At 35.3% G+C, this 23,030-nt stretch overlaps 1 protein-coding gene across 4 annotated transcripts in view; it reads right to left on the bottom strand.

The window, feature by feature from the left end:
* osbpl10b (oxysterol binding protein-like 10b) overlaps positions 1-23,030 on the bottom strand; it is a 106,187-nt gene that overhangs the window by 57,949 nt on the left and 25,208 nt on the right. Inside the window, exons 4-5 of one of the 4 annotated variants that reach the window (XM_005158241.6) lie at positions 21,853-22,077; positions 447-666 (exon numbers count right to left, since the gene is read on the bottom strand). In XM_005158241.6, the coding sequence (XP_005158298.2) occupies positions 447-666; positions 21,853-22,077 (445 nt within the window). The remainder of the gene's footprint in view (positions 1-446; positions 667-21,852; positions 22,078-23,030) is intronic. The other 3 variants (XM_068214206.2, XM_005158242.6, XM_068214207.2) reach the window with 3 other exon arrangements.

Raw genomic sequence — 23,030 nt, 5'->3', positions numbered from 1 at the left:
AACACAAAACACAAAATAAAACAAAACAAAAGCAATACACAACAAAACAAAACAAACAAAGAAATAAAAACTAAAACACAAAACATAACAAAAAACTAAACAAAACACAAAAAACTAAACAAAACACCTAATACAAAACAAAAAACGTAACAAAATGTAACAACAAAGCGAAACAAAAATTAAACAAAACAAAACTCTAAACATGAAAAAAACTGAAACAAAATGAAAGCAAAACACATAACAAAACAAAGAAACAAAAAAACAAAACAAAAAACTGACATCTACATGCTCAAGAAAATGAAACACAAAACGGGTCTCAGGTGGTCAGACAGTGGTTTGTGTTTCATAAATTAGTAAAATACACTATATATTACAGCTTAACATGCAAATAATGACACTGGACAAACAGGCATGATCTGAGTAGAGTCAGTGAGACAGCGGCATACTCTCGCCTGTGTTGGGATGGCCGTGGGTGATGTGTTGAGCCGCCTGGCAGACGTTGTGCTGAAGAAGACTCAGGCACTCTCCCAGACAGCTGAGCGTGGCAGCAGACGTGGCTTTAAGCAGCAGCAGGTCCTGGTCCAGCGAGGAGAGCGGCCCGCGGCTCGGCAGAGACTCGATAGAGTTCACCAGATTCTTCTGCTGGCCCTCCGCCTGAGACATGACCTAGAAAAGCAGAATTCATTCATCGATCGCATTTGGACTTCAGATACATCTGAATAAAATCAATCTGAAGAGCAGACTTTCGCATTTAGAGATACTTCAGAAGGGCTTTCTGTTATCTGCAGAGCAGCTCTTGAGTTAATGAACTTAGAAAGCACTTAAAAACTGTCTTAGGTCTAATAATTTTTCAGGCTCACACTGACAGCATGTGCAAAGATTTTGTAGCTTCCTCCTAGGAATCTGGGATTTTGCAATAAGAAAAAGAACTGTGTAGAACCTAACTTTATTATTTTAGCAATTATTGGAAAAGATGATTATTTCAGAACTAGAAGAAGTTTTGCTTAGACTTAATATGATTTTATAAAATGTAATGTGGGATCATATGTTGTATTATTACGCTTTCAGTTAAAACATCATAAATGCAATATATATATATATATATATATATATATATATATATATATATATATATATATATATATATATATATATATATATATATATATATAGCTAGCTATGGAAAGAGACCAAGACCGCTTGAAAATTCTCTAATATACTTAAAAATGTTTTTGTTTCTATTTTTGTTTTAAACTACTACTGGCATTTCTTACTAATTCAAAATAATTTTTTTTTCCCACATAAACAAACAGGTGGCATTATTTCAGACATGTTTATATTCATTTTTAGGCAACACAAGAGCAGTGTTTTGACTTCAGAAGAGTTAAGAAATCAATATTTGGTGAAATAATGGAGTTTCAATTACAAAAAAATTAGATTAGATTCAAGAACCAGAGCAAATGATGGGCCACAGAATTAGGTGTGTGTTCTAAAAATGTTTTAATAATTCTGAGGGCCGAGTTCATTTTTCCATAGTTACCAACCATAAAAACATTTTTTTCAGATGCTGTACTCAACACATTTGTTAGATTTTTGTCATTAAATTTTTTACAATTTAAATTTTTTTAAAGTGTAAAATAAAGGCTGTAAAATAATCAAAATAATGATATGGAGCTGTCAAAACCTGCCTAAAACACTGCAAAATACAAACAAAGCAAGCAAAACTAAACTAATAACACAAAACGGTAACACTTTACAATAAGTTCATTAGTTAATGCATTGACTAACATGAACTAATCATAAACAACACATGTACAGCATTTAATAATCATAATTGAACATTTACTAATGCATTATTAACATTCAAGTCTATTCTTGTTAACATTAGTTAATGCACTGTAAGTAAACATGAACTAACAATGAACAACTGTATTTTTATTAACTAAAGTTTACCAACATGAATAAATATTGTAGTAAATGTATTGTTCAATGTTTGTTCATTAAGTAAATGCATTACTTAACATTAACCTATGAACCTTATTGTAAAGTGTTACCCACAAAACAAAACTATATTAACAAAAACAAAACTTTTTTGACTGTTGTAGGCTGTAAAATAACCAAAATAATGATATGGAGCGGTCAAATCCTGCCTAAAATTACTTTAGATGTGTAAAGTAGTGACATCTGAAAATAACTTAACACCTTAGATATAGGTGTAGTAAAAGTAGAAGACGCCACTCACAGTTTCCTACAAAAGTACTACAGTAGTTTTCAACACAGATGATAATGAGAATACGAAGTTTCTTGAGCATTAAACCAGCATATTACTAGTATTTCCAAAAGATTTACACCTCAAAACAAAAACAAAACAAAAAGAAAACAAAACAAAAGCAACTAAACTAAAAGCTAAACTAAACAAAACACAAAACAAACAAAACTAAACAAAAAATAAACTAAAAATAAACTAAACAAAAAACAAAACAAAACACTAAACTAAACAAAAAACAAAACTAAACTAAAAACTAAACTAAACAAAAAAATTAAATAAACCAAACAAAAAACTAAACTAAACTAAACTAAACAACAAAACTAAACAAAAACAAAACTAAACAAAAAACAAAACAAAACTAAACTAAACAAAACAAAAACTAAACTAAACAAAAAACTAAACTAAACAAAAAAACTAAACTAAACAAAACTAAACAAAAAACTAAACTAAACAAAAAACAAACCAAAAAAAAATAAACTAAACAATAAACAAAACTAAAAACTAAAACCAAAAAGACAAAATAAACAAAAAACTAAATTAAACTAAAAAAAACTAAACTAAACTTGCTTTTGACTTGTAGGCTGCAAAATAGCCGAAACAATGATATGCAGCTATCAAAACTTGCCTAAAACTACTTTAGATGTCGTATAGTGACATCTGAAAATGATTCAACACCTTAGAATGTTCATAAGCCAATCAGAAGCATTCAACAACCCCATAATAAAAGTAACAGTAAAAGTAGACCACGCCATTTACAGTTTCCTCAAGAAGTACCATAGCAGTACCATAGCACTGCACACTGTGATGGCATCTAATAAAAAATATTTTCCAATAAAAGGTTTGGTAAAGTAATTTCACGTTATGATCATTTCTACTCCATTTTGGATCAAATAAATGCAGCTTTGCTGAGCACACACACACATACAGATCCTGATTTAAACAAAAAAGAACACACATTGACGTGAAGAGAATAGAAGAAAAGAAAAGCGTAGCACAATAATCTAATCCAGAGGGTTTATTCCAGGTGTCTGATTTAAAGCAGACTAATCCACCTGTAATCCAGGCGGAGTGAAAGTAATCTCCTGGATTAGCTCAATCCAATCTTCCTTTCCGCACAAAACAAGCCTGATCCCATCAACTACACATCCCTCGTACTGAAAGGACAACTGACATGGCTGTACTGTATGTTTCTTATTTTAGTCATACTGCTTGTGTTTAGTCACTCTAGAGCACATAAAACAGGACGCTTCTTGATTTAGCAAACAGTCGTGATCATCGTGAGGGAAAGTTTGCAGTGTTTGCCTCCTCCGTTTGAGTCCGTCATGAAGGTAACGACCATGGACTTTTGTAGCAGGGTGGATATCGAGCAGCTCTAATGAAAAGCAAGCAGAAAGTTGCAGGACGTGACTCATCGCTGTAGGTCTTTTTCTCGTTTGCCCCCTCCATTTCAAACACTTCAGCGATTGCAACACTATTACAGCAGAGATGTAGATTTAATAGGGGAAACGTACACTCACACTTTAAACGAACATTAGAGACCAGACTCTGAAAACCATCAGGTTTTTTGTGTCTGAATGCACTCAGAAACAAATGTGATTATAAAGAATGAAGCTCTATTGCAAAGTTTTCTAATGTTATATAATGTTTATAACCTAAATAATTTTTTCCTATTTAAATGTTTCAAACTAATTTATTTATATGATGGTGAAGCTGTATTTTCAAAATTGTAATTCAGAATTTAGTGTCACGTGAATTATCTTCATTCAAAACTCCTAATACAATGATTTGAATATTACATGCAATGATTAAAATTATTGTCTTTGTGTAAATATTTTTTTTATTTACAGTTGTGTGGCTTTTGCTGAATTTTTTTGGGATTAAAACGTTTTAATAAATAAATTTAGTTTTTTTAACATTACAAATGCATCATAAGCTGTATCATAAACAGTTGAAAATATTTTTTAACAGTATACACTACCTGACTAAAGTTTTGTCGTCGATCCCAGTTGTAAGAGTAATAATAAACTGACTTCTAGCTGATTATTTGGAAAAGTGGCAGAAAGTAGATTTTTTTGATGAATCATCTATTGAACTGAATTCCAATCATCACAAATTGTGCAGAAGACCTATTGGAACCTGCATGGACCCAAGATTCTCTGAGAAATCAGTCAAGTTTGGTGAAGGAAAAATCATGGTTTGGGGTAACATTCAGTATGGGGGCATTCATGAATTCAAAGAATCTTAATGAACTCTGGGAGTCCTGCAAGAATGCTTTCTTCCAGATGACTTTATTAATAAGTTATTTGAGTCATTGCAGAGATGTATGGATGCAGTCCTCCAAGCTCATGGGAGTCATACACAATATGAATTCTTTTTCCACTGCAGCATGACTTTATATTCTATTCTGTACATTATTTCTGTTAAGTAACAAGACTTTTGTCCAAGCAAAGTCAGAACTTACTGTCCTAATTAAATAATTAAAAATCAAGACATGATCATATATATATTTTTTTATAAATTAAGTTTAATCTAGAGTCCTTTGCCTTTCATCTAAGCCACTTCTAATGCCAAATGATCAACAAGAAGAGAATTTATTATTTGCTGTTCCTAAATTTGGATAGAGGACAAGCCTTTTGTCAGGTAGTGTATCAGGTGAAAACCATTCATTTAAAGAAATAGTTAATATGAACACTAATATTACTCTTCTCAAATAATTGCAAAACCCATGTGGTTACTGTTATTTGACTGTAGTTTTATTATAATGTCATGCAACCCAAATCATATCAATTTGACTATATTTGACATTAATGAATGTGAACACAAAATAAGTAGATTTGTTTTGAATTGATTTTAATAATTACATTGTCTCCGGTATAATATGAATACTTGTTTCAAAAGAAACCAATGACTGACCAATGTAGCAAGTACATAGATTCAGTGAATGAGGACAATATGATAATTACAACATTACTGTTTCAGTTTTTTTAAATAATAATAATAAAAAAATCCTGACTATTGTACAGAGGGGAAAATAAGTATTCACATTACCAAGGTGCCGTTGACTTGGTATTTTAGAAAGGCAGTGAAAGCCCAGACAGCAGCGGAAATCTCTCAGTTGTTCTTCAGCTACTCTCCGCCCTCAGTCCACAAACTACATAAGCAGGATGATGAAGATGAAACCAGGGTGGACATTTCAGCAAAACAATGATCCAAAACACAGCCAAGGAAATTCTCAAATGCTTTCAAAGGAAGAAAATTAAGCTGTAAAATGGCCCAGACAATCACCTGACTTAAATCCAATAGAGAATCCAAAATAAAAATCAGATTTGATACACGAGACACACCATAAAGATTTTCACACTCTGTTGAAGTCTGTGAAAAATTCACACCTGAGCAATTCGTATGACTTCATTCTCCATATGAGAGGCGTCTTTAAGCTGCCATCATGTTGGAAAATAGGAATCATTTTTTTATTATTTTTGTCTCTTTTTCTTTTAATCAAACAATTATTTGTATTGGTCATGTAAGGGTCATATATTAACTGAACCTCTACTGTTGTGTGTGTATGCTGTGCATACTAATTAGCATTTTTGCAGAAGTAGATAGATGCCGGTCCATAATTAAATTCAGCTTTCCAGAAACTTCCTGTCTGAAGTGAGGTGTTAAAAATGAACACAGAGCACAGAAAGTTGTATACTTTTTTGTTGTGCAGAGAATTCTTAGAAAAAGAGGAAGTATGTCTGGGGTGCGGCCAATGGAGGACTGAACAATGACTGACAAATGACGAATTTCAATAAGCTCCACCTGTTAATATCAGCTGCCTATATTAGTAGAAGTCGGGAAAAGAAGGTTGTTCCGAACCTCCTTAATGTAACTTTTGCATTGCTTTGAGGATAACAGATTTCTGTGAATCGAATTATTCATTTGCATCCAATAAATTGTTACGATTTTTAACATTGAAGAAAAACCTCTCCTGACCTTTTTTCTTGAACACGCATGGAATTGATTGTATATTCCAACAATCATCAAAAAAGCCTTTTATATAAAGTATTAAACACTTTTCAGTAGTTCAGTACTTTCTCCTTTTGTCATTTAAAGAGTTCACACTTAGCTGATGATTGACTATAAGCAAGTTTGGCATGCTGTCCCAGGAGAGAGCCCTGAGCTCAAAAGGTCCTTGAGCCCTGAGCTCCTTCCCATTTGCAGGGCGAGAGGGGAGCCTTGAGCTCAGGTAGATCTCGACAACTCCCCCCTTGATAAAAGCTGATGACTAAAATGAATGCTTTGAAGAGATATGCTGCAGGGTGAAGAATTGACTGTAGTGCTAAATTTAGATTGATCAATTTACTTGTTGTACATATTTTTGGAATGTGGGAGGAAACCGGAGGACCAGGGGTAAACCCACGTGAGCACGGGAAACGACCGCCGTTCTTGCTGTAGGGCGACAGTGCTAACCACTGGGCCACCGTGCCACCCTATGGAGGGAAAGGTGAAGAGGTAGGGGTGGAAGGGGGGGATTCTTCAAATCGAAGATGACTGTAGTGAAAAAACTCTGGTCTTTATAGTGGGTTAAGAATAGCCTGATTGGTGGATCACACATGCTAATGCAGAACCAGCCGTGTTCAATCATATGTGATCATCTCGAAAATAGTTTATGAATAAACATAACTTCATTATACACGCAACTATTTTTTCAGAATTTTTTTTTTATGTTTGTATTTTTTGGGTTTTTACTAAACTCTGGTTTAATTCCATATCAACAGCTTCTTTAGAAACATTATTCCCAGGAAAACACCTTAACGTTTAATCCTTAATTTCGCTGCTGCATTTATAGTGTTATTTACAGTCTGACCTAAGATGAACCTAATAAAGCAAAAAATACATAAAAAATCTTTCATTTTGAGGTGAACTGTTCCTTTTAAATGTGGTTTAACAGGTTAGACAGCGTTTGATCCCACAGACATTGACAGAACCTTTCAATAATTCACTGAAAAAGTGACACTGCAGTCGTCTATCTCTGCAACAAGTGAACAGCTTTTGGGCTTTTTATAATAACTGCCCTGTCTGTCTTCTGCAGCATGGCAAACTTTGAGCAGAGACGAGATTTGGTGGTTGCTCATAACCCAACTCTCATGAAAAATTGATCCGTCTCTTTATTCTCTCTCCTTGATCTGTTTCTTTTTTCTTTTTTCAGAGAGTATTAAAGGAAAGAGAGAAGCATCACAGCTGTCACCTGCTCGCGGCGCTGAATTCCCAACGTTCCCTCCACACAGGTTCAGCGCTGATCGAGATTCAAGAGCTGCGAGATCACACATACTCCAAACTGTTGCGTAATGCTGAGTGAATAAGACCAAAATAGCAATAAAGGGATAGTTCAGCCCCAAAGAAAAATTCTGTCAGAACTCACTCTAGCTTATGTCGTATCAAATTTCCTTTATACAAAAATATCAAAGTATACTTCTTTTTTTTCTCTTTATATGTAAATTGACACGTGCAATCCATATAATACCATTTAAAAATTAAATACTAAAAAAATCTAATTAATATAAACATTTTGTTTTCATTTAAGGTATAAAATGTAATGACAAAAAGTCAAGACAACAAATATATTATGTTGATTTACCTTGTTTTAATATAAGCTAATCAGGAATCAAATCTTAGCAAATCTAAATTCAGAAAGTTATACAAAGTTTAACTTAAAGAGCCCCTATTATGCATTAAAAAGGGTTATAATTTGGTTTTGGGGGTCTCGAACAACAGCCTGAAAAACACGTTTATTGTCTTATAATTTGCATTTATTTTTACCTGATTATCCCATTGACTCCCATTTAATTTGTTCAGCGATTCATTTGTTCCCAAACCCCTCCTTAGCATGAGGCTAATCTGCTGGGATTGTTCTGATGACCCAGTCTATTGCAATTGGTCGACTGCGTTCATCGCGAGACAGAGAGAAATGCCCACCACGGCTTATCAATAATTTAGTCAGAGTGCAGAGTGTGTGTGTGAGCCCAATGCAGGAGTGCATTAAAGCATTGCAGTTTAACACCAGGATATTGCTATTCTTAACCACGAGTAAAAACAGTGACACTTATTCAGTGTTAATCCGCACAGTGGAAAAAGCTGAACTATTTTGAAACTCGACGCCACACGTGTGCAGAAACAGCTGACTGTGGCCATTGCAACGACAAACGGCAGTGGATCGCGAGCTCACAAACACATCCGTAAACAAAGCAGCATGCGTCGTGTTTTCAGCGAGGTTTTAGAAGCGATGTGAGAATATAAAGAGTTAACCAGTTACAGTACAAGTGGTTACAAGTAACAAAACACAATTAAATACATAATTTGCAAGCTAGAGAAAACAAGGAGGCAACTATTTTCATCACACTCAAAAATAAACTTCAACCACTCACTCTTTACAGCCTCATCTTTGGATAGGGAAAATAACACTAACTTTCCTTCACATGTCAGAGCACAGCGTCTATTCAACTTGATGCAACTTGATTCCGGGATCTGCTACAGTGTTTGTGGGCGGCATCCGGGGTTTCAATTTTCCCGGGTCTGCGCACGCAACAAATGGGTGTGGCCTGAGTTACATATCGACGTCACGCCGACACGGCTAAAGACTCGTTTCATCTGCGATTCATTCAAACCACTATAAGTCAACACTTTTATAGATAAACCAATACTTTTAAACACAGTGCACATGGTAACTCAGTGGTTAGCAATGTCACCTCAGCAAGAAGGTCACTGGTTCGAGCCCCAACTGGGTCAGCATTTCTGTAAGGAGTTTGCATATTCTCCGTGTCTTCGCATGGTTTTTGCCCCAGAGTAAGTAAACTAAACTGACTGTAGTGTATGTGTGTAATGTTTTTGCAATCTTTAGGAGTTTGTTTCGTATGGACAAAATAGGTGGGCAAAACAACTCAAAGTGCATGAAGTGTAATTGAGCTGGATTAGAAAAAATCTGGCTGCATGTGTACAGTGTGAACATAATGTTCTGATGATGAAATTGAACACTTACTCTAGTGTACACAAAGGCCATAGTTAAACTCTGGGCTTAAGGTGGAACATATAAAAGAGAAATCTTCAAGAATAAATTCAGTGGAGCTAAAAAGAGAGAACATAATGGTGTGGTGTCTATTCAGGAGGTTTTGACAGTATTTTTGGATGAACTGACAGCAGAGAGGACCATGTTATTCATGAAAAAGTAATGCAGAACAAACAGAAAATCAATTTCTTGAACTCCATCAACTTTTTAAACCTCCCCCTCGTTGGTTCCTCCTTCACAAAAGTCTTGTTGTGTATTTTCATTTTTCACTGTTAAAAAAAAGTCCATAGTACGAAAGGGTACAATTACCGCAGCCATTCTCCATCACTGTCACTTATAAGCACACTTATTTCCCCCCTCTCTCTCCATCTCTCAATTATTCACTTGCCCTTTCGCCCTTTTATAGCACATGCAATGTCACATGATCTTATTTAAGACTACATCTAAAAAAAATAATTTGGAATAGGTTAACTTTAAGGTCTGCAAGCCTCTTATGCTCACAAAAGCTGCATTATTTAAAGGGTCACTAAACACCAAAACACATTTTTGACGTTGACAGTCATATATGTGTCTCACGCTGCTAAAAACACTATTAGGACACATACATTTCACCTAAAAAGTGAAAATTTGTTGTTTTTGTGTTATTTTAAGGAAATTCGCTCTTCCAGTTTGAAAAGAACTGTCACAGTGATTAGATGCTTGTATTAGATCCAGCATGTAGACTGGGTGTCTGTATCGGCGAGTACAACGTGACGTATTTGAGTTTTCGGCATTGATTCATGAGAAAGACTTCCAAGTCTTTCCAGTCATCATGCTCTATTGTGTATGAGGTGCATCTCATTAATATGCATGATACTGTAGCTTCGAAGACTGCTTTTACCTGTTACCACAGAGAGACGCTACGTTGTGTTTCCAACCGTAATTAAAACAAGTGCAAGAAGAATTGTTTAGAGAGATGGGTCATCAGTGCTGCATTTATAAATGTGCTGCATCAAAGGTTTTGTTTTCAATTCCCCACAATGAGAGCGCAGCTGGACTCACGTGTGGATTACAGTGCATGTGACATGCGACAGAAATACATTTGTAAAGAACAAATGTACCCGAGAGCTTTTCACATAAATGGTAAAATGCGGGTTTGCCACTCGTCGTCTTTTCAAAAAGGTGCAGTTGTCCTGTCTTTACAGATTTCTCTCAGCGTGTGATCAGTGCTCCTTGTTTGTTTATTCAGAGGCAAAGTTACTTAGTATCGTTAGCAGTACTCTTTTAGTTTTTAAAGACACATCTTATTAATATCACTACAATATTATGATCTGAAAGATCCGCTGTAAATATTGCTCTCTGATTGTAAACATGTAAACACCTTAATCAAATTATTACCGTCATGTAGGATATCCGCTGCATTTTGTGACAGGATAGTCTATACACACACAGCTTTCTGATGCTACGTTACCTACTGAGTGCATCTAAGTTACCGAGAAATACAGAGGTTTTTTTTCTTCTCATACGACATGCGGTATCAAACATTCCATTAAAACTACACTCTTCTAGCAGTTCCTCAGATCCAATATCTCGTTTGTCATGGTGGGCATGCATAAAATGTTCCTGAATGAAAGTTAAAGTTCCAAACTGCAGTTAAAGTCGACAAATTAAGAATTTGGCAAATAATTTGATTACTGGTGTCCACATAAACATAGTCACTGTAGTTCTCCCCTACTTCTGTGTGTTGCTTTGCCTCTGTGAAAATTAGCGCGTGCCCAAACTGAAACTCCCATTTTTATGCAAAACCTTCCCTCTTTCCTTCACCCGACACTCCCACCTAAACAGAGCTGGACTTCCCCACTTTCCTGACTTTTTTTCAAACTAAAGGTGTAAAAACACAGACACAGGGGGTGGGGTGGTTGTTGTCCTTTAAAGAGAAATACAGTAAATAATCATTAATGAATTAAAAAAAAAATTACATAAAATATTTTCTTTTAAAATATATTTTACATTTTCAATTGTCAGAGATAAGTTATTATGTTGATTTGTTGCCGTATATTATTATTAACAACGTTTAAACCATTATATTTGAGATACTTTTTAAATATAGATTTGTGGAATTCAGTGGGCCAAAACATTAAAACTTTAAAATTATGAGCAACAGTATCACATGAGTAGAATAGACACAATAATCTAAACCAGTGGTTCTCAAACTTTTTTCATCACGTACCACCTTAAAAAAAATTGTCTCTCCAAGTACCACCAAAATGAGCAGCATTGAAATACAGTAGTGTAGTAGGCCCAGTAAAGCAGCTACAACTCTGCACAGTTAAAAAACCTGGCAGATTACCTCAGAAATATAGCCTATATTTAATATATGGCATATTATATACATCATTTTTAATAAATTTTGAATTATATGTAGCATGTACATGACATATTTCATTCCTCCGTGTACCACTAGAAGGAAGCCCGCGTACCACTAGTGGTACACGTACCACAGTTTGAGAACCACTGATCTAAACCAAACCAATGTTCTGTTTATGTGGAATTCCAAGACATAGGCTGTAAATGCTCTGCCTCCTTTGGAAAGGGGAGGGGCAGCAGTATAATATTTACATTTAAAGAAAAACACTAAGATCAATACGTTTTTCTACAGCAAAACAATTGATCCATGAAGTATTTTGGCTTGAGTGGACTTCACAGACACTTTCTGCAATGTAAAATTATATATGGTAATTAACAGTTTTTGTGTTTTGTGATTTACATATTTTTGTTATAGGATCTTTATCTCTACTCTGTCAAGTTTGATGTTGAAAATTCAACTCTCTAGTTTAACAAAATGACTATTTACTGTAGGAATGGATTTTACTCAGACTTAAATGTGCCCTGTAATAAAAAAACAAAAACTCTGCAATCTGAAGAAAAGGCCCAGGGTAGACTTTGCCCTCTTTCCTGAACTTTCCTGCCCCTCTCGTATTGATGAATACTCAGGTGTGACTGGTAGTTAGGTTTTGTTCACTATCATTGATAAATTTTGATTAAATCCCAACAGATGAGTAAATCTTTAAGTCACTGGTTAACTTTAACAAAAGAACCAGTCATTGCTTTGATAGGGTATTTAAAGAAAAGGACGAAATGTCTCGGGTCGCAAGTCTGTATCCAGACTGGGCCGTAGGGAAGAGTTTTCAAGCTCAACACTTGTATACTTCCATCTATACTCTTAGATTTATCTTTGAGTAATTGATGTTGTGCATTTACCTCGAAATTGGCTTTTATCTGTAATTGGCATGATACACTTTGATCTGGAAAATAAACTGTTAAGTTTTGATGCATTCTGAATTCTCCGGAAGTCTTTTATATCCAGTAGATTATGTGGAGGCTGGTGCTACCTTGATCTGTGTACATAATATCTAAACGAATTGCATGAGATTGTTTGGAGCAGTCGGCATTTTAGCTCGGAGACCATTCAATTTCTGGTTATTGCTGATTATGCAAGTTGTATGGAAATGATTAAATGAACTACACTTTTAGTAAGAATGAGCAGGAAGCAAGCAGACTAATTGGGTAATAGTCAAACCTGTATCCTCTGATTAACTTCAAAATGTCGAGATCCTGTCAGTGAGAAACATGTAAACCCTAGGGCAAGAAAACTCAGTGCAGCATTGGGCCAAGAGTATGGGATCAGATATAAATCAAAACTCTAAATAGACTCATGAACGACAAATATGACCCAATCCTAATTAGAAATACAGTCTAATTTCGATTGTCACTTGAGAGTTGAAAACAAATTAAATAAATTCTAATAACAAAATAACACAATTCTTTTCAGAAGCGGTAAAAAGGCTTACACGCATTTAACCTTCGACCATTCATCTGATTCCGTCGTTGGGCTGATAGAATGGAATCTTACAATATCGTATGATAAATTATTTAGAGAAAATTTAATATAATAATTGTAAATAAAATATAATATTAATTATTAAAAAAGAACCAGCAGTTTATTACTAGGTTTTTATACCATAATTTATAACACCAACCCAGACAAGATATTTCTTCAAACTTATAAAATATTCCTTCAAATATTGACCTTTATATAAAAAACTTAAATAGAGGTCAAGGTCCCATAATGCAATTCATAAGCATAAATAAATAAATAAATAATTAAATAAATAAATAAAAAAGTAAGAATCACTAAATATGCAAAACTGTTAATTTAGGGATATTTGTACAGTGTGGGTTCACATATTCTTGTAAAAAAGGGCATAACAGGTCCCCTTTAAATCAACATAAGTCATAAATATCTGCTCCTGAATTGTCAATGACAAGATTTTACAGTCAAATATTTTTGTAAAATTATTCTAAACCTTAAACACAAGTTAAAAGCGGCTAAAAAGGCTTTCAAAATGATACAAGTCCTGACCACTTTGCAACAGAAAAAGACACATTAACACATCCCGATAACGACGGTCATCTCTAACACTAGCTGATGATTCAGTGCGAATGCAATTTCCACTTACACTTGTTGAGCGGAAACAGTGTGACTAATTGCACATCAAGCTGCAGATAAAAATAAACACAGCAGAATAATTAAAATGACAACAATTTCATGCAACTATAATGACAGTCACTTCAGTTCAGAGAGCTTTTAAAACAGCATCTCGAGGTAACAAGTGAACTTCTTTCAATGTTGTAATGGACAGTAAAATAACATTTTTATTCTTAAAGGAAACAAATATTTTTATTTTATAATGATGCATTTATCAAAACTGACTGCATAGCGCATATGTCTCAAACTGGATTCCTGGAGGGCCACAGCTCTGCACAGATTTGCTCCAACCCTAATCAAACACAGCTGATCAAACTAATTGAGGTGTTCCAGACTACTAGAGACTGTTAAGCAGGTTTTTCAAAATATCGAGAAGAGAGAAGAAAAAAAAAAAAAATTTTGGAGGATGAGAAATTTATAAAGAATTGTATTTTTGGGTGAAAGTATCCCTTTAAGACACCTACAGAAGCTGCCAGATTGAAAAAGAAAGAAAAACCAAAAGAACTCTACAAGCTGAAAACTATATAAGTGATGAAAACCACTAATGTGAATAAAAAACAGATCTCTGCTAGCACTGGTCACCATAAGAGAAAAGGTCACTCTATATCTGGATGCTTTTCAACAGCGGAGGCTCCAGCCACATCTCTGACTGACAGCCTGAAGATTACCCTCTTCCAGCTCCATATCAGCAGGTGTAAATGGGCCCAAATGAGTTCAAGTAAGTGTGCGGGAGAGGGTGCATGGCTCCAGGACCAGGAAAGATGGGGCTTGACTGGAGACAAATGAGAGGACGATTGAATCCATGAGAACATCATTAGGCTATTGAACTCGCTTTAGTGTCCTGACACACCAGGTTGGCGCCAGAAGACTAGTGGCGATAATAAAAGAAGACTGTGGCACTGTCCAGTGTCGGCTATAAAGCTACGTTTGAAAAAACTCTAAAAGCTAACAGGCCCACTACTAGCAGGTGTGTGGAAGAAGAAAAACCATTCCTTCTGCTTATTCCCTTTTTATCATGTGTTGCTGCAGCAGAATAAACCAACAATAACTTATTTTATTCATTCATCAATTTTTCTTTGGCTTAGTCCCTTATTTATCAGGAGTCACCACAGTGGAATGAACTGCCAACTATTCCTGCAAACGTTTTACGCAGCGGATCCCCTTCCAGCAGCAAACCCACAGACTCTCACATTCACACACACACACACACACTCATACACTATGGCCAATTTTTGTTTACCCAATTCAACTATAATGCATGTTTTTGGACTGTGGAGGAAACCTGGGCACCCGGAGAAAGCCCACATGAAAACGCGGAGAACATGCAAACTTTACACAGAAATACCAACTGGCCCAGCAGGGACTCGAACCAGTGACCTTCTTGCTGTGAGATGACAGTGCTAACCACTGAGCCACCATGTGCCATAATTTGTACATTTATTCCTTCAAAAATAGTGAATATTGATAATTATCTCAATAAATGACAAATCTAATGCTGGACAAAATGTCTTTTTGTTTCATTGGCTTTTCTGTAAAAAAATAGTCAAAAAACATTGTAAGAGTAAAAATTATAGATTTTTTAACAATGATTTTGGCCATTTGCACCTTGTTGTCAATCGAGACTTCTGATCTCTTAATTGTTAGCCATAAAAATCTTTAAACTATAAACTAAACTTATAACTTTAAACTAAAACTAGGTGAATACTGAATGAGAGGATGAAAAAAAAAGCGTGTGCACTCGCATTTACTTCCGTGAACCGTGCCTAGAGAAAATGCAACGTGGACCCACAGTTCTGCTAATCTTAAGAGCTCTATTTTAAAAAAATATATATATATATTCTTTTGTAAGCAGCAGCAGACACAACTTTTTTTCTGAAATGATTCTTTGAACAGATTATTAACAGGCCAAACATTTACCATGTGCACGTGATCATCCCAAGACTAATAGTTTTGGTAGTTTAATAGTTTTTCGTTAGTTTTAGTTTTATTCCGTTTTTACCTTTTTTTTTCAAATCCAGTTCATTTTAATTAGCTTTTAGAGGTATAGATTTGTTAGCTTTTATTAGTTTCAGTATTAGTTTTATTTTTTTTTCTAAATAAGGATATATTGTTAGGGGCTAGATTCAAAATAATTCAAATAAAAATTGAAAAAAAAAAAATTCTAAATTCAAATAAAACAGCCCACAAGATAGCAGGCCTAAGTGTGCAACGCTGCTTCTGAGGTTAGATACACAGTAGTGATGGGAAGTTCGGATCTTTAAGGCTAACTGGATCTTCCCACAATTTTCTGTTATGAAATAAACAGACGTTTTGCCAGATCCTCTCATTTAAGCCCTCAGTTTACCTGCACTGCACTCTTGTCATGAACTGTTTATGTTCGGTTCACCATCTGTTGAATTAAGCATGCGCAGTATTATCGGTTCACTGCTTTTTAAATCTGATCTGTGTACTCTTCTAATAACTGAATAACTCAGTATATATTGGTTTATTTCATGTCAGAGGGGGCATCAGACATGTTAAAAAGTAAGTATTTGTGGATAAGTGCTTTTACTGGAGACGCAAATAATTTCAAATGATTCAGTTTGATTTGATGAACTAGTTCAACCGGTTCACTTACATTACAAGATGCGGTTAAAAACAACAATCACTAATGCACAAATAAAACTTTTAATACATTTTTACTGTTCTGCTTGGGTCGTACTTAATGTTGTCACCATGCTGCTGTCATGTCCATTCGTTGATTTTGTCGAGGGAGCGACAGCGATGATGACTGGAGGAGGTACAGCTTGATTTGGCCAATGGCATTAGGATTTTAGACTCTGAGGTGCTGTACGACTCTAACACCTGGCTTATATATATATATATATATATATATATATATATATATATATATATATATATATATATATATATATATATACATGCAAAACAGCTATGATACATAGCAGAAGGAGTAAAATAGCAATCATGTACTGTAGATTTGCTCACAAAGTTTGACTCCACTTTAAATCTCAAAAAGGTGCAATTATTTACTCAAGTTACATTCTGATGAATAGAATAAGAGATGAGCAAATAATGACAGAGTTTTGATACATTATATGTAAACTATCCCTATTCTGCCTAACACGTTGGCAAGATATTCAGAGAGATTGCTAATAATAATTTCTCCCTCACTGCGTAGATGCGCACACATTTTGAAAGCACATTTTATGAGTATCAGCTGGTTTCCAATGTTTCCTTTGGACTGTCAGTAAAAGTGACAGTGTCGTCGAATTCAAGGACAAAAATATGGCCTGAGAACAAGAAAAAGCAGCTGGTTGTCTGAATATGACACACTAGGGTCACACAAACTGACAGCTTGAAACACAGCAAAAAGCAAGTTACTTATGATTCTGACATTTACTGTATTTAATAAAGTGTAGATGCAAAGGAACTTATTGCAAAAACACAGCTCTGGAAAAAAAGGAAGAGACCAAGGAAGAGAGTTATATTCAGTTCTCTGGATTAAACATTAACAGGTATGTACTTTTGGTAAAAAGTTATTTCATGATTGATAAAATGTATTTAATTTATTTAAAATGTGTTAGGGTTAGGGTTAACATTAAGAATGTAGATCTCATTCATCTAAGATCTAAAAATCGAACTCATTTAATTCAACTGTTAGAATGAACATATTTTATCAATAACTTACAGAAGAAAAAAAAATTGTAGGTAATAGTTACATATAAAAAAAAAAACATGCAAATAAAAAGCCATCAGCTTTTTAATTTTTTTTCCTCGACTTCTGTGATTATATTATATTAAAGACACCGCAATAGCGTCAGATGCAGCAGATTGATTTTATGGCAGCAGGTTAAACTTTCTGACACCTTTACATCACTCACATACTGTACAGTACATTAAAAACAAATACAGGCCACAACTGAACATGGAGGATGATCTCCGTGTGGCGTCCCCCAAAATGAAACGATGAATAGACTTGGGCTTATTGTTTGCGCCGTTATGTGCAAGGTTTATATATTTATAACCACCTCAGAGGATATTGGGGGTTGCGAGTTACTGTCATCATTCGCAGGCTTGAAAGTTTGGAAACCCCTGATGTAGAGTACAAACTTTTTTTTAGATAGTTTTCTGCAAATAAATTTGATAAATGATGCTTTATTTATTTAGATTTTTAAGACAAATTATTAGTAGTTTATAAAATATAATACAAATGAACATTTCACTTAAAGGGATAACTGAATATGCTGTCATCATTTATTCCCCCTTTACTTGCCACAAATTTGTGTTAGTTTCTTTTTTTTTTGTTGAAACCAAAATAAGTTTTTTAGAAAAATGCTGAAAACCTGTAGCCATTGACTTCCATAGTGTTTGTATTTCCAACTGGTAATGTTAAAGATTTCTTCTTCCCAACATTCTTCAAAATATCTTGTTTTGGGTTCAACAGAAAAAAGAACTTCATTATTTTTTTTTTAAAGGTGAGCAAATAAGGAGTCAATTTTCTTGAATTTGAGTGACATGTCCCTTTAAAACGTACCAATTAATGGCAAATCTTTAATTTGTACCAAAGTGTTGTACCAAATTTAGCCAAAGGGCATAAAAAGTGTGAAATATTATTCAAACTAAATTTATATATTAAATTACAGCTTTCAATTAAAACTATTTAACTGTAACATGCAACTGCTACTTGACAACAGAGAGGGAGGACATGTGTGTTGTAATGTTTATCTAAATCAGGGGTCTCAAACGACCAGCCCGCCCTCCTCCTCCCTCTGGCCCGCAACTGACATCAAAAATATAACAAGAATCGGCCCACCAAAACATAATATTTTTGAACCACTATCATTGTAGTTTAGTCGCGTCTAGCCACTTGTCGTTTTGACCTGCCACCTAGTCGACATTTAAAGTACTGCATTCAGATTAGTTTTACTTTCATTTTCTCTCAGTGTACCGTCGACATTAACACACATGCGTTATAATTCTGTGGCTGATTTAAACATTGAAATATATGTTTGTAAGTGCTGTATTTTTAATAAAGCTTTATTTTTGTAAATATTCAAGGGTTGTTTGATTATTAGTTTTATACCACTTTTATTTTGTTGTACAAACACTTCTTCATGGCTTACACGTTATGCTGATGTAACAAATATAATAATTCTGCTAATATTCAATTTAAATGGTCACATTAAATAGCTTTTTCTCATGTGCTTATTATGATTTGTATTAAACTAAGTTAAGATATAATGATTTGTATTAAACTAAGTAAAACTTGGTTTGGGTGTCACTAATGAAATAAGGCCCGGGGGCGTGGGTGGGGGTTGCCAAAAAGTGTATTTCTGAGTCCAAAACTGACCACCGCTCACATCCTCAGTCTATTGTGTGGAATCACTGCAACAATGTCAAAACAATGTGATGAGTGCAGCTTCCTGCTGATCGGCCAGTTTCTGATGCTGACGCAGCACTCAAAGAGCAGCTGAGGGCGAGACGCTGCTGACTGCAGACTGAACCTCTGTCAGCCTTCAAACCTTACAGTAAGACTCTGTGCTCACTTTAACAACTACTAGCATGTGACAACTCTAACCTTTTCACCAGAAATGACAGACAGCGTTTTATATTTAACCCTTTGATGCTCAACATCTAGTGTTGACAGATGTTTAAAAGTCCATTTTTATTTGTGTGAATGTATGTTTATATGCTAACACTTCACTTGAAGAGGTCCATAAGACTGTCAAGACACTTTTTATTATAATGACATGGTACATCTCATGGATTTTACTGAGATGTTATGCATGCTTATGACAACTGTCATTGAGTGTCATTCGCTTAGTTATTCATTCATTCATTTTCTTTTCAGGTTAGTAATTTTATTCATCAGGGGTCACAACAGCAGAATGAACCGCCAACTTATCCAGCATATGTTTTTACACAGTAGAAGCCCTTCCAGCTGCAACCCATTACTGGAAAACACCCATTGACTCTCATTCACACACATACACTACGGACAATTTTAGCTTACCCAATCACCTATGGAGCATGTCTTTGGACCTGTGGAGGAAAACGGAGCACCTGGAGAAAACCCACACACACTCCACACAAAAATGCCAACTGACTCTCAAACCATTTTAAAACAGCTTCATTAATATGTAATGACATTTTAATGACAAATTAAATTTGTACTATTGTAGTTGAGGGCAAGAAAAATATTACTAAAAGTGTTATCAAATTCATGACATATTTATAATGGCGCCATGGCAGTTATGTTTAGACAGATTTATGAAAAGTTATGTTGCCTTGATAATGTTAACACAGGCTAATTCTGAAAATGTAGCCCTATATACATCTCTAGAGATCGCAAATTATGTAGCCAGAGCCGCGTATGGCTAAATTTCATCTTTAAAATGAACGCTACGGTGTGGTATGATGCTGTTCCTTTTCAAGCATACCAGCTAACCGCTTACCTCCGTATAAACGGCTTTCCTGCTGTGACCAGTTTGTCCAATTAGCTTGCCATGTACTATGGCAGATTTGAGACGCAGAGGAGTTGACCATGACGACGGGGTTTGAGTCCAGCGAAGAACGGTTTTAGAAATAGGGTAAGATAAAAACAGAAGCCAAAAATAAAATGAACAAGTAAATAACAGGGTGAGAATGTGGTAAAATCCGTCGAGGGCTTTTTTTATTTCTGGATTGCTTTTCAAAACTGTTTGTTGGGTTTAGGGATATGGGTGGGCGGGTCGATCAGTGCTTTTAAAAACACTATTGGTTGGGTTTAGAGAGGGTGGAGGGTGGGTCAGTCGGTCAGTCAGTCAACAGCGGCCTCTGGTGGATTTATGCAAAAACAGCATGTGCGAATGGCACTTGCGAGAGAAATTCTCAAAAAGCATCCACAGGGGCCTCTTGTGGATTCACGAAAATAAAAACTGCAAAAAAAAAAAAAAAAAAGTTGCTCCTGGGACGTATTTGGCGCTCTCCAGAAACGTATATAGGGGTATGTTTTCAGAATGAGCCTGGGTTGGATAAGAAGTTGTCATGACAAAAATTATAAGAGTTGTCTTTGTAATGACAAGTAGTCACTACAAAGACAAAAGGCAGGTTGTGATATATGTCATAATAAAGACATCTCAAATAACGATACCTTTGTATTTCAAATTTCATAATGAAGCGAATGACACTTAATGACGCATGCATACAATCTCCCTCATATTCATAACGAATCATGTCATGATTATAAAGTTTTCGTGACAGTCTTATGAACTCCCCATTCAACTGTGCAACTATATTGGATTAAATATTCTATAATGTCTTTATACAGGATTTTATGGCACTTCTATTAGTACACGTGTAAACATTTTAGTTACTGTACAAGCACAACTATGATCACAATATACCATAAGCAAAAAACAAAACAAAAAAACTAAGCAAACAAACTAAAGCAAATTTAGACAGATTTTTCATATTTTTCTTTTTCATATACAATAGTATTTTATATAATAGAAATGAATATAACATAAAAATGGATATATTATTAATATTTGATGTATGAATACCTATTCATATTCGAAGAAATACATTATGTTTATTGAGCACAAAATCAGCATATAATGATTTTTAAAAGAGCGTGTGGCACAGAAAAGTAGAGTGATGCTGCTAAATATTCTGCTTTGCTATTTGAAATAAAAACAGAACATCTTTATTTTTAAAATCAAAAGAAAATATTGGAAAAATATAAAAATTTGTCTTTAACATATAAAAGTTGTCTTTCAAAAATTTCAATTTGAAATTAAATTTTACTTTTAAACAGAAGAATAAGCCTAGGAGATTTTGGCCTAAACAAGCATCAAAGTTATTTATTTTATATTATTCCAATTCTAAATATATTTTCTAAAAGAAAAGCTTACTAAAACACATTGCTAAAAATAAAATCCTAAATTTACATCAAAGGGTTAAATCAAACAGAAGGTGAGTTGGTCTGTTTAATAGCAGTGGCTGATCAGTCTCGGTCTGTACCTCTTTGACCTGGTGCAGTCCAGCAGGGTTTCGACTGCAGGCCCTCTGGCCGCCGGTGGGGGACCTGTGGTGGGTGATGCTGATGACGGAGGCAGGCGTCCCATGCTGGGGGCTCTGTTTCTGAGCGGAGATGAAGGAGTTCTGCGGAACGGGGTGCGGGTGCAGGGAGAAGCTGCGGGTCCGGCCGGTGGATGAAGTGGAGGAGGAGGAAGAGGAGGAGCAGCCCTGAAACAGACAGCAGCAATGGCAGAAGCAGGAGTGAAGGGGAGAGCAGGCCACAGGAAGCGGCCCGGGACGATCTGCCATCACGCAAAAGAACACCATCGGCCTGACAAGAGCAGGACAGGAGCCACGTAAACACAGGGAGGGGGAGAGAGAGCGGGGAAAGGCAGTGCATGGTGGGATATGAGACGGCAGATGCAATATGAGCCGAGGCAGAGAGAGGAGGAAGAGCTTCCTGTGGAGGACTGTTCCCCACTGCACAAACATAAAGGTCTGAAATGCTTTGAACAACCAGAGAACTGCAATCTCATTCCATCACTGCTGATTGTGGAGGAATTATGGATCTGATTTGCAAGTGTTTAGTGTGCGCTGACTGATGATGAGGAAAAAGTGAACTGAAGCAAGTGTTTAAAGCATGCATGCACAAATGGCACAGAACTCAGGTCTGAGTTGATTGATGCTCTTTTGATGCTAAGCTTTCTTGCATTACAGTGGAGAAAGTTGCTTTCTTTCTTTCTTTCTTTCTTTCTTTCTTTCTTTTTTACAGCACTGCCACGCTTAAAAAATAATGCTGCTTTCTTTGCTGTATTATGGTTATTATCCCTTATGTGCGGTTGGGGATGTATTCATTCACTCTTTGTGATTTTGAGTTTTAATTTGGTCATAACCTTTTCTGTTTCAGCCAGTGGAATGAATTTTGGTGATAAATCTTATTTTGAGAAAACGCTTTGAATAAAAAAAATAAATAAATAAATAAAAACTCACAACACTACAATACACTCTGGGCAAATTTACCCTTTTGTTATGTTCAGGATGAAAACATCCACTAAATTAAACTGCTGCAATGCATCAGATTATATAGCCCATAATATACATTAAAGGGCACCTGTTGTAAAAAAAAAATAAAATGAGTGAGTAGAAAGAAGAGAGAGAACCCAGTCCAGGAGACTCGAAAC

Source organism: Danio rerio, chromosome 16, assembly GCF_049306965.1.
Source record: "Danio rerio strain Tuebingen ecotype United States chromosome 16, GRCz12tu, whole genome shotgun sequence".
NCBI classification, from domain to species: Eukaryota; Metazoa; Chordata; class Actinopteri; order Cypriniformes; family Danionidae; genus Danio; species Danio rerio.
Note: the sequence above shows the minus strand (reverse complement) of the source record. Positions and strands in the feature narration are given on the sequence as shown.